The sequence below is a fragment of the Microtus oregoni genome, unplaced genomic scaffold (genome assembly GCF_018167655.1).
Source record: "Microtus oregoni isolate MIOR12 unplaced genomic scaffold, Mior012 000056F_ref0000123, whole genome shotgun sequence".
Taxonomy (NCBI): Eukaryota; Metazoa; Chordata; class Mammalia; order Rodentia; family Cricetidae; genus Microtus; species Microtus oregoni.
Window position 1 is genome coordinate 9,967,839 of NW_024543832.1, and position 13,696 is coordinate 9,981,534.

Below are 13,696 nucleotides of genomic sequence, written 5' to 3' on the forward strand. Positions count from 1 at the left end.
ACTTTTGAATTCAAAGAATGTTTATCAAATTCTTCAAGAGATCAGGAGGCAGGCTAAAGCTGAAACCATGGGATGAGGGACGCCCTTTATATGGTTGTGGAGCTGAGCACAAGTGGATTTTGAACTTTCTGTAGGCTGCTCTTAAACTATGGCAGCTTCCTCATGCACCACTGACAAGTGGAGTCATCTGTCACGCTTACTGCCATCTCTTGTGGTTTTGCACCTTTCTGTTTTGTGTCAAAGCCAGGGCCTCAAGCATACTTGCTAAGGCTTTTTGTTTGTTTTCCATGAGACAAGGATCTCACCCATGTAGCACCTCAGGGCATTTTTAAACTTTCCAGCCTTAGTGTCCAGGTGCTGAGATGCCAGGTATGGCAGGATGCCACCACTGCTATTGTCTTTACAGAAAGTGGTCTATCTGTCCAACCACAAAGAAATTCTAATGTGAATTTTTATTAACCCAACTAGTTATTTAATCAGAAAAATCTGTTGGCAGGGGATTCCTATTTGGAAGAAAATGCTATTTGATTATTAACCAAGTTAATGGACATTTTTTTTCCCATGACAGCTGTGTTTCTTGTGAGTACTGAACAAATGTGTGGATTTCTGTGTCACATTTGTTTTATTTTTCAAGCACTGTAACTTGGGATGGATGGTTAGAAACAATAATATATGAGGGTTTCTACTTAACCTGTTCAGGACTGAGCTGTGTCACCTGTTAATTTCTCCCTGTGCCAAGATGTTTGCCAGCATCCAGTGCTGTGTCAGTCCCTATGTAGGTTTATGTGAAAGCTTGGTTTTAGCTCATTTCTCATGCCTTGAAGCATGTCACACATTCAGACCTTACGGGGTAACTTTACAAATTGTGCACCTGTAAGGATTATTAACAATGAGATAGAAATTTGAGCAAGTTTATACCATAATTTTGTAGAAAAAGAATCTGCTCAATTCCATGTTTCATTCATGAAAAATCTGCAATATGCAATATTCTAGGAACAAATAAAAAGGAAATGTAAACCATTGTAAATGTCTTTTGTGTGATATGGCTGATGCATATATCATCGTCTTTGATTTTAGAATACTTCATAATGATAAAATGAAACTCTTTATTACAGTTTAAAAAATATATTCTTTGAATTTTTAATGCATTTGTCATATTGATATAAACACAAATTCTGGTGTCAGATTGATCTGCCTTACACACTAGCATTCATTCTGGTTAGCTATATACTTATTTCAATAAATTGTACATCATAGCTTCCTTACATATACATGGCATCAGTAATGTTCTTGTTTCATATGTTTGTTATGAGCACTAAACTATTTTAATGTCCATTAAATATTTAGAGTGAAGTCTAATACTTGACAAACACTTTCCTATAATTAATAATGTTTTATTACCCCCAAATTATGATATGTAAAAAGCCCAGTTGAGATAGTTTAACATTACTCATTAAAATACAAACATAATTTATATATGAAAACTGAGACACCATGTTAGTTATTTGCTTCTAAACAAGTATGTACAAATACATACATTTTCCGCAAGAGCCCATCTTTCTTAACTGGCAATGAAGCATTTGACAAAAAAAAGTTTAAAAAAATCTGAGTCTGAATATATATTTCTTGAGATATTTATAAAATATCAGAAAGGATTAAAAGGAAAACTGATTTTTAATGAATTTGAAGATTGGTTTCCATATACAAATTGAATTCTAACTTGTGTCTTTGTTTAAAAAACAATAGGTAATCTTTGTTGAGTTCTTAAGAAATAAAGATTAAAGTATTGGTATGATTCTGCATCGTAGTTATAGTTGAATCACCTGAGTGTAAGGAATCTAGTGAAATGGAGATTGATATATATAAGAAAAATAAAGTTATTCCCATCTAATCTTTAATTTTATTTCTGGGTGAACAAAAGAATGGGAAAAATAGAATCTACCAAAATATATCATTTGATAAGATAAAATGATAAAACTTTTACCCTTTCAAATGCTTTCTAGTTTATATGAGACTATTGTTTAAAGGTGTGTGATGCTTAAAATCATTTCAAGTTATATTCAGTCATATTGATATGTTAAACATCGAATTTTTCAGATCATCAATTGATATTGTACTTATAACAAAAAAATGTCCATACTAACAATAACTGTGGCTTGCTTTTGTTTTCCCACCTCCTTGAATTAAAAAAAAATTTCCCAGAAGCTTACTGAAGTGAATAAATGGATTATGAAAATGGATCATCTGTGACACAATTTATTTTAGTGGGATTTTCTGGAGATTGGCAACTTCAGATTTTCTTCTTTGTGACGTTTTCTTTGATCTATGGTGCAACTGTGGTGGGCAACAGTCTCATTATAGCCACAGTGGCAGCTAATTCTACCCTTCGTTCTCCCATGTACTTTCTTCTTGGAAACCTTTCCTTTCTGGACATATGTCTTTCCACCGTCACAACCCCCAAGATGATCAGAGACTTGCTTGCAGAACACAAGAGCATCTCTCTATGGGGATGCATGGCCCAGATGTTCTTTATGCACCTCTTCGGGGGTGCTGAAGCAACACTTTTGATAGTCATGGCCTTTGATAGATATGTAGCCATATGCAAACCCCTGCACTATAGGACAGTTATGAGTCACAGGTTGCTGCATGCATCTGTATTACTTTCCTGGACAATTGGTTTCATACACACCATGAGTCAGATGGTATTGATAGTGAATCTGCCTTTCTGTGGCCACAATATTGTAAATAACATATTTTGTGATCTCCCCCTGGTAATCAAGCTTGCTTGTATTGAAACAAACACTCTGGAGTTATTTGTCATTGCTGACAGTGGGCTGCTGTCTTTTATCTGTTTCATCCTCTTGCTCCTTTCTTACATTGTCATTCTGGTCACTGTAAAACACAAATCACCTGGCAGGCTTTCCAAGGCTCTGTCCACATTGTCTGCCCACATAATGGTGGTAACTCTGTTCTTTGGACCCTGTATCTTCATCTATGCCTGGCCATTTGGTAGTTTTGCAAGCAATAAGGTGCTTGCTGTATTTTATACTGTCATCACTCCTGTACTGAATCCTGTTATTTACACACTGAGAAATCAGGAAATGAAGAAAGCTATGAAAAAATTATGGATCCAACAAGTCAGCTTCATGTAGAACTTACAGACTGAGCTATACACTTTATCTCAGCCTTTGCATACAATGGGTAGATAAAGACTGTGGATAATATATTGTTTAACACTTTATGTTTGAACCATACACTAATAAAGAAAAATTAATATTATTGTACTACTGTATTAGTAGCAATGGTTTAACACTATTTTTAATCATTTGTATTTTGACCATTTTTCAATAATGAGAATTTCTTTTGTTTGAAAAATTAATGAATGAAAATGTTTATTAAATCAGAAGACATAATATAAATTATGGTGTACTGCATATGTATCTTGACACTCTATCAGAAAAAAATATATATATTATATGTATATTTAATGGATTTGTGTGTGCATACTGTGTTTTATGACTTCATTGTTTAATTAATATCAACTTAATAAAGGGAAGCTCATGTTTCACCATAAATTAGTGGCTAAATGTTCTGTTTTCATTAATTTTCAATTGCATGCAAAAGCTGTATCTCAATGATGAATAGTTATCTGAGATAATGGAAGAATTTTGCTTCCAAATCATGTTTCCTCTTTAATTGGATATGTGGTTCTTGGAAATCTCCTAAATAGTCCTTGAACATAACACTAGTTTTGCATTTCCTGCAGATATACAATATTGATTTAGCTGAATATTTTCCATAGTGCAGGTAAATCCAATGGTTTCCAATTGATATTCCCAACCATAAACTTCTGCTCCACACATCAGAAAAATAGTGTATGAATTCCACACACTTCTAAGAATATGTATCTGCAAGGTGCACTCTATAACTGGGGTAAACTCATGATGAATTGTGAAACAACTGGACCTTTGGCTTAACCAAAACTCCTTTAATCACTTGACTACCATACACCTCTACATATACAGGAGAGCCACAATACTCCTGGGAGCCCAATATAGTTAGTGTCAATTCAGAATATTTCTGTTCCTACATCATACCTGTAATTTTGATACAGTTATAAATCATAATGAAATATCTAATGTGCAGAATATCTGATATGGGTCTCCTATGAAAGGGTTGTTCAATCATACAAAGGGTCATGACTCACATACTGAAAATTGCTAATAAAACAATCCTGGAAACTCTCATTATTTCTTTACACCCAGTGTGTAATTACTGACCTGTACCAACAGGTTGGTATTTAGTGACAGGGTCCAAAGGAAGAAGACCAAGAAAGAGACTGATAATCAGAGCTCCTTAGGACAAAAAGAATTGAGCTTATAGGATAAAGTTGTAAGGCTCTGGGCCCAGGCTTTTATTGACTCCAACAAGTTCCTGCTTTTACTCAATGAACTATGTTCCTTATTTATGGATTGGAGTTTCAGGGAAATCCTTGGATCTACCTGATGCTCAACAATTACCCTTGTAGCATGTCTCTGAAAGGAAGGATTAGAGAAATGCTAACAATAAAACTGAGGAATTTTGGCAAGGTCCTTCTTCAGTGGAATCTGATCATTACTTCATCATGGGTATCTGAATTTGAAAACTGGCTCAAGTATGGAAATTAGTTCATGAGCCCAGGTCCCCTGGTGTCATGATCCAATGTTGTCTTTCTTTCATTTATTTCTGAGATTTTTTTTCCATATTCAGATCTAGACTTTGTAATGGATTTTAACAGTATTTTAATAAATAAAGATTGTCTGAATATCTGAGAGTAAAACAGTCCCACTGGTTAGCCTTACCAGATTATGGTGACACACACCTTTAATCTCCGTAGCCATAATGAAATACACTTTTAATGCCTGCAGTTACACTACTTGTCATAGAAACTGGGTGGTGCATGCCTTTAATGATGGCAGTGCATGTCTTTAATCCCAGCCCTAGAGAGAATAGGGGAAGTTTCTTTCCCACCTGGTCCCACAGCCATTCAGTCCCAAAGAAACACACAAAGGTCTACATAGATTATAGACCTAGTTGGCCAATAACTCATGATTTCTTATTAATAATTTCTTACTTCTTAAATTAATCAATAATTCTTGTCTGTTAGCCACATGGTTTGGTGCCTTTTATCAGTGAGGCATTCTCCTCTTGCTTCCTCTGCATCTGAGTGACAACTGCAGACTGAGTGTTTCCTCTTCCCAGAATTCTCCTGTTCTGGTTGCCCCACCTATACTTTCTGCTTGGTTGCCCCACTTATATTTCCTGCCTGGCTACTGGCCAATCAGCAGTTTATTAAATCAATACAAGTGACAGATCATTACAGGGTAGAAGACCATTGTCCCACAGCAAGGCTTCTTATTTTATTTTATTCCTAGTAATACTACAACTGATTATCCAGTACCAAAGTGCATCGGAGTCAAGACACCATAGTCAAGTCAGGTCATTACAGACATTTCTTTGCCTAGGTTGCCCATTATGATAGCTATTCTCACTTTTCATGTGGTGGTCCACCTGGATATTATAGGACATAATTAAACTTATTATATTTAATTCATCTAACTGAGTGACAGCAGCTCCAATCCTAATTCTGGTTCTAGAGTAATAACAAAACTTCTAATATGCTTGTGACTCTCTAACATTTTTATTATGATGATTACAATATTAATAAAGTAAATGTATCCCAGCCTACACAATTTGGAGGATTAAGTTTTTCATGGCAAATAATTCTTGTATTGAAATTTCTCAAAGTCTTAAAATCCCTTTATCAACACTAAGCCAAAGGATATTAGGCATCTCCAGATATTTCAGTATGTCATCTTTTAACAAATGTTTCAGCCAATTCAGTCAAACAAACTTTTGACACCTTGTTTAACTGTGCACAGTTTGGTATTAAACATAGACTCTCCATTTAGTGTGTCTATATGGATAAACTCATACTAATTCAGTTTTAGTTTCCTTATATTATTATTTCACAGCCTTAAATTTCATTACCACATGTTATCCACAGACCTCTGTTTTAATTAATTAGTAAACTCATTAAGCAATTTAGTTATGTAATACACATACTCATGGATATACTTTCTTTTTTTTCATGTTTTTAAGAAAAGAATTTATTTTGATTCTTTGATATGATTAGTAAACCATAATATTATACTGTGGCAAGTTTGGTTATAAATTCAAAAAGACTTTGACACAAAGATAACCTTCTGGTTTCCAGGCCTTTCTATAAAATGATGACAAAGACATATCAAAAAGGAGCTATAGCATTTTATGTCAGAGTGCATTTCAAAACATAGCAAAAAAAAATATGTCTGGGATTTTAACAGTTAAAAACATTATATTCTTTACATGGCCATCAAATAAAGGACATTTTAAATCTAGTGATAGAAGAATCATTAAATTTTACTGCTGACATCAGTAGGAGGACAATTACTCACTTGGATCTTAAACAGGTTTTTTGTGTCTAACAGTTTTGACACTATTACGTTGATTTTTGTCCCTGCCGCAAATGAGTAGCCTTGAGAAGTGTCTGCTGTCTGGAGTCTAATGTCACTGCAATTAAATTCCACTGGGAAGAAACAGCTTTAGAAGATGTGACTGGACTGGAGACACTGATGTTTGTTTAGATTGTGAAAATGCAGCATTGATCATGGCCACTGATTTCGATGAATGGCTCTCGTGGAGGGAAGGTAGGAGCTGAACTTCTGCCTTGATATTTTTTTTACACTTTTTTTATTGAGAAAAGGAAAAAAAAACAAGTTTCTACCTCCTCCCAGCCTCCCATTTCCCTCCCCCTCCTTCCACCCTTCTCCCTCTCCTCCCACCCTTCTCCCCCTCCCACCACTCCTCTCCCCCTCCCTCTCCAGTCCAAAGAGCAGTCAGGGTTCCCTGCCCTGTGATAAGTCCTAGGTCCTCCCCCCTCCGCCCACTCAGCTTGCATGCAGAACCCTCCCCACTTCGGCCCCACCACCCTTTTTCGACACATAACACCACCCAGCCCAGCCTGTCTGGGCACTGGGTCCGAATCTTTGGGGCACCCAAGGGGGCGGGAGTTCCTTTGTGTCTATGGCCTGCCTGCACCAAGCAGGGTAGGCGCTTTGTTTGCGAGCTGCCCAACCAACACGGAGACCTGATCTGGGTGCCAGGAGAGCCAACACTGGGGTGAGTTTCTGACCTCGCGCCCCAGCCCGGGACAGAGAACTCAGGGGTTCCTCAGCCCCCTATCCTTCTTGGGCTCTCTGCAGGGCCTCTACTCCCTGCATACTGCCTCTTTCTTCCTATCCCACCCAGCTTGCATCCAGAACCCTCCCCACTTCGGCCCCCCTGCCCTCTTTCGGCACATAACATCACCCAGCCCAGACTGTCTGGGCACTGGGTCCGAAACCTTAGGGCACCCAAGTGGGCTGGAGTTCCTTTGTTTCTATAGCCTGCTTGCACCAAGCAAGGTAGGTGCTTTGTTTACGAGCTACCCAACTAGCACGGACACCTGATCTGGGTGCCAGGAGAGCCAGCATTGGGGAGAGCCATCTTTGGGTACGGAGATCTGATCTCGGCACCAAGAGAGCCATCACTGGGGAGAGCCATCACTGGGAAGGTACATTAGTAGGCAAGGAGACCTGATCCTGTAAAAGAAGATCCATAAGGGAGCATTTGGAAGAAGAGATGGGCAGACGCCAATGCAAGAATTCACCCAACAAGCTGAAAAGCAACATGAAGCCACCAGAAACCAGTGACCTCACAACGGGAGGAAATGAACACCTTAATCAAGAAGAAGTAGAAAAGATTGACTTCATGAAAGTGATTGATGCCCTTAAACAGCATGTTAAAAAAAACGCCCTTATAGAAATGGATGAGAAATATAACAGAAAGTTTGAAGAATTGAATAAATCAGTGAATGATACCCTAGAAAACCAAGGAAAAACAATCAGATAATGGAAACAGTTGAAGACTTGAAAACTGAAATGGATATACTTTCTATGTCCCCTCTAGGATTCTGCTTAAACTTCAGTCTGGTTATAGGTCTAGAGGCCATGAGGGACATCTCTATTACCATAACTGGACTGGACTGTCATATGCTTGAAGGAATGTCACTTCTAGTTTGTCTATAAGGGACCAATGCCCTCAGACAAAGGCAGGGAAGAAAAAAATACTTCAGTGTAGTAATAAAGGGCGGCAGGGCTGCGTTCCCAGCACCCCGGCCGCCTGCCCGGCTAGCTTATGCCCGAAATAACAACACACAAACTGTATTCTTTTAATCACTGCTTGGCCCATTCTCTTCTAGGCTAATTCTCACATATTAATTTAGCCCATTTCTAATCATCTGTGTGTAGCACCCCAAGGTGCACTTACCGGGAAGATTCTAGCCTATGTCCATCCTGGGTCGGAGCTTATTCCCGGGAGCGGGGCATGGCATCTCTCTCAGGCGTCTGCTCCTGAGAGGAGAGCTTTCGAGTCTCTGAGCTCACTTCCTCTTCTTCCCGGCATTCTGTTCTGTTTACTCCACCTACCTACGTCCTAACCAATAAAATGGGCCAAGGCAGTTCCTTTATTAGCCAATGACCTTCCTCCATCACTTCAGGTCGTGTGTGTGTGTGTGTGTGTGTGTGTGTGTGTGTGTGTGTGTGTGCAATGTATCCTCTATTAAGGGCATATTGACTTTTTCTTCACATGGTATAAACTTTTAAGAATCTGAGGGTTCAATGTCTCAGTTTTAGTAGGACCTTAACACATATCTCCATCACAAGCTCCAAAATCCTATTTCTTATTAATTACCCCCCATAAATTAAGCTCTGACATGCTTTGTGATGACTAACCTTATCTGTAAATGTAGCTACAGCTAGAATTAACTAAAATCCAAAAATGCAGGGGCACATCTCTGAGAGACTTTTGTTTAATTTGAAATGGGAAGGCCACTTCAAATCTGGAAATAGAGGATAGAAGTCACCTTTAATCCAGGTCTTTTGAGGTGGGAAAATTCTCCTCTAATGTTACCATGCCTTCTGCTGGAAGCCTATATAAGGACATTAAAAAGAAACTTTTGCATTTTTGCCTGATTACTCTTGCCTCTTTAGCAAGTCCATTCACTGGCAGCAGAGTCTATTTCGTTGGAAGTTCAGCATTTACTGAAAACCAGCAGAAACTTCCAGGCTCATAGACTATATAACTACTGAATTCTTGTATTTTCTTTTCATAGGCAGCAGTTGTTGGATTAACTGGACCACAGTCTTAAAAAATTGTAATAAATGGTGTGGGGGGGTGTGTGTGTATGTGTGTGTGTGTGAGGGAGAGAGAGAGAGAGAGAGAGAGAGAGAGAGAGAGAGAGAGAGAGAATTTGTTCGCTGGGACTTGAATTTTCCTTGTAATTTTGCCAACATTACAATGAGAGCATTTGACTTTCTGTAACATGATCTCTGTGTCTGATGAAGAAAAGTTTATCTTCCAAGCACAATTAGAAATGTAGAAATATATCCAATATCAGCCATATTTCCAATTCACTCATCTATTGGTGCTGATCTTACCCTGAAAGGCCTAACCAACCTTTTACATTCTGAACTAACATTTTCTAAATTAACAATTACATTTCTGAAATAACACCAAAAATGCAATTAAGAGTCATCTGACTTTTAAAACTGATATCATTCTATTTAAAACTGAAGTCAATCATTGTAATAAAAAATGTGAATGGGAGACCTGGTATAACTTTAGTGAATGACTCAGACCTCTTTTCTGAAACTTCAAACTTGTCCCAAGCATTTAAGACTCAAAAATGTTGGTAAGGCCAAGATATGGTTTTCAAATTAAAGCTGCCTTTGTAATTCAGCATATTGGTTCTGTCCTAAAAACTTATCTTGTGAAATATTTATGCCTCTAGCTCTATTTTATCTGAAGACAGATGCTAAAATGGAATCCCACACTAGCTCAGAATTGAGTGTAATAAACAGTTATTTATTTAGGGATACACTCTCAGATCACAGTCCTCTGCTTGAATGGTTAATAGCAACCAAATCCGATAGCCAGAAGAAAGGCTGAAAGCATGCATCAGCATTTATACTTTAAGAGTCCACGCCCAAAGACAGCTTTGATTTTTAAGTGAGTCATGACTATTATTCTAAATAATATTCAGAGATTCTTACCCAGAGATAACCTGTCCTCACAAGTAATAATTCTCTTTGGTTTGTGATCCTATCTAGATAATTATCTTTTTTTTTCTTTAGGCATCTAGATGTACAGGGTCTCTTGATTTTCTGAAGATGAGTATTTTCCTGCAAAGACCAGGACAGAACCCTGCCCCAACCCTTATGAGGTTTCCTTATAACCTGATTGGTTTTCACCTCTGTGGATGAGCTGTTATTTCTCTTTCTCAAGAGATTTTTATTTTTTTAAACTGAATATTTATTAATTTTGATACTATCTGTAACATTCCTTGTCCTGTCGAAACAAGAGCAAAACTCCTTCCCCATCATAATACATCTCCTTGTTTCCATTGTGAGGTCAACACATCCTTGAAATACATCACCTGATTCAATTCAAAAGACTTTTCTATTATCCAATGTCTCTCTGCTGTTGTAGTTCCTTTCAAACTATCATTAAGAAAATTCAAGGACAATAAAGCATTATGTAATCTATTTCTGGGGGTATTTTCCATTCCTTTCTGTTTGTTTAGCATATACTTTACAATTTTGTTTGAACTTTCTATAACTGCCTGACCTGTAGAATTGTGTGGTATAACTGTAACATGCTTTATATTATAACAAGCAAAAAACCATCTCATTTTCTTAGAGACATATGCTGGACCATTATCTGTCTTTATTTGTGCAGGTATACTCATGATGGCCATAACATCTAATAAATGTATGATTACTGAATCAGCCTTTTCTGTGCTCAAAGCAGTTGCCCACTGAAAACTTGAATAAGTGTCAATGATGTGGTGTATGTATTTTAATTTTCCATATTCTGCAAAGTGGAACACATCCATCTGCCACATTTAATTCCTTTGAGTACCCTTTGGGATACTTCCTGCTGGTAGTGGATTTCAGTTATAGAAATAACAAGTAGGACATTTCTTTATAATCTCCTTAGCTTGTTGCCATGTAATAGGAAACCCTTTCTTTAAACCATTGCTATTTACATGATGTTTCTTATGAATTTATAAGGCCTTCAACACATTTCCAATCCATAATCAGTCAATTTCTGCATTACCTTGTCTAGAGAACCTGGCAGACCCATATAGGTTTGGATATGTGATATATATATATATATATATATATATATATAGATAGATAGATAGATAGATAGATAGATATAGGCATAGATAGATAGATAGATAGATAGATAGATAGATAGATAGATATAGATATATAGATATATATATGGCAGAGCCTACTCCTGATTATATCTAGAACCTGTAAGAATAATGATGTCAATTCTGTATCATCAGATATAAATTCAGTGGTTTAAATATGCAAGACAACTCTTTCTGCATATTGTGAAACAGTAACTATATTAAGAGGTTCTTTAAAATCCCTTAGTACCATGAGAATAGCATATAATTCTGCCTTTTGGAAAGAATTATAAGGGTTTTGTTCCACCTTACTTAAATCTTCTGATTTGTAACATGCCTTTCCTGATTGATTTGTATCATTATAGAATGTATGGGCTCCAGTTATTGGTGTGTCGTGTACGATGGGGGAAGATCTAAGTAGTTCTCTTTATAAGGTTAATTCTATCACTTTTGGATGTTGCTAATCTCTCCTAAAAATTAGTACAAACTTGTTGCCAAGGTTCATCATCCTCCCATAATTTTTTTTAAATTTCATCACTTGTAAAACCCATTATAATCTCTGCTAGGACTATATCTGCTAGTTGACACAGACTCAATTTTCCTTTTACAACTAATTTAGAGACCTTTTCCACAAAAGGATTTAATTTTTTTTTACTTGGTTTAAATGGTTAAAAAGATCCATTCTAAGATAATATCTTAACTTTGCATTAGAATTCCTGTAGAAGAAATTGAAAAAGAAAGCATATTTAACAAGTGCTGCAAGCATAACTGGATATTAACATGTAAAAGGATAAAAATCGTCATATCTATCACCATACACAAAACTCAAGTCTAAATAGATCGAAGACCTCATCATAAAGCTAGTCACACTGAACCTTATTGAAAACAAAGTGGGAAGTACACTTGAACACATTGACACAGGAGACCACTTTCTAAATATAGCCCTAGTAGCACAGACACTGAGAGAAACAATTCATAAATGAGACCTCCTGAAACTGAAAAACTTCTTTAAAGCAAAGGACATGGTCAACAAGACAAAATGATACCTTACAGAATGGGGAAAGATCTTTTCTAACCCCATATCAGACAGAGGTCTGATCTCCAAAATATACAAAGAACTCAAGAAATTGATCATCAAAAAATATAATAATCCAATAAAAAATGGAGTATAGCTCTATACAGAGAACTCTCAACAGAGGAATCTAAAATGGCTGAAAAACACTTGAGAAAATGTTCAACATCCTTAGTCATCAGAGAAATACAAATCAAAATAACTCTGAGATTCCATCTTACACCTGTAAGAATGGCCAAGATTAAAAATACTGATGACAACTTATTCTGGAGAGGTTGTGGGGAAAAGGGAATTCTCCTGCATTACTGGGGAGAATCAAAGCTAGTACACCCCTGTGGAGATCAGTGTGGTGATTTCTCAGAGAATTAGGAAACAACCTTTCTCAAGACCCAGTAATACCACTTTTTGGTATATATCCAAAGGATGCTCAATCGTCTCACAAGGACATGTGCTCAACTATGTTCATAGCAGCTTTGTTTGTCATAGCCAGAACCTGGAAACAACCTAAATGCCCCTCAACCAAAGAATGTATAAGGAAAATGTGGTACATTTACACAATGGAGTCCTACAAAGAAGAAAAAAATAATGACACCTTAAATTTTGCAGGCAAATGGATAAAGGTAGAAAACATTATTTTGAGTGAGGTAACCCAGACACAGAAAGGCAATTATCACATGTACTCACTCATAAGCGGATTTTAAACATAAAGCAAAGAAAACAAGCCTACAAGCCACAATCTCAGAGAACCTAGACAACAATGAGGACACTAAAAGAGACTTATACAGATCTAATCTACATGGGAAGTAGAAAATAACAAGATCTCCTGTGTAACTTGGGAGCATGGGGACTTTGGGGCAGGGTTGAAGGGGGAGGAGAAATACAAGGATGGAAGCAGAGAAAAATATAGAGCTCAATAAAAAAACAATAAAAGAAAGAAAGAAATTAAGATTTGCATTCACCCTATCCACATGTGTCTCCTGTAATTTTTCTTCAATGACATAAAAAAACCAACCATGGCTGTGAAGGTTAAAATGTGAATTACCACACCAATAGTAGTCACAACTGGCATTCTGTCAATCCCAGGTAAATCATTTATCTCATTTACTGCTTCCATTTGCAAGCTATCCACAGTAGCACTATGCAGGATTCTAACTCCTACATTATGATATTTCCTATATTTAACATGGGAAAGATTTTTTAATATTATTTAACTCCCCATTAGAACTCTCCAGGTATTTCACCTAATATTCTGACTATTCCGTTTGTTCACAGCAGTGGCAGCTGCCACATAGGTCATGGCAGAT

General features: G+C 37.0%; 1 protein-coding gene across 1 annotated transcript; it reads left to right on the top strand.

Moving 5' to 3' along the window:
- The first annotated feature begins 2,222 nt into the window (after positions 1-2,222).
- On the top strand, positions 2,223-3,152 carry LOC121438566 (olfactory receptor 4L1-like). Its single transcript, XM_041638815.1, has one exon. The coding sequence runs from the start codon at positions 2,223-2,225 to the stop codon at positions 3,150-3,152; it is 930 nt and encodes a 309-aa protein (XP_041494749.1).
- Positions 3,153-13,696: the final 10,544 nt, after the last annotated feature.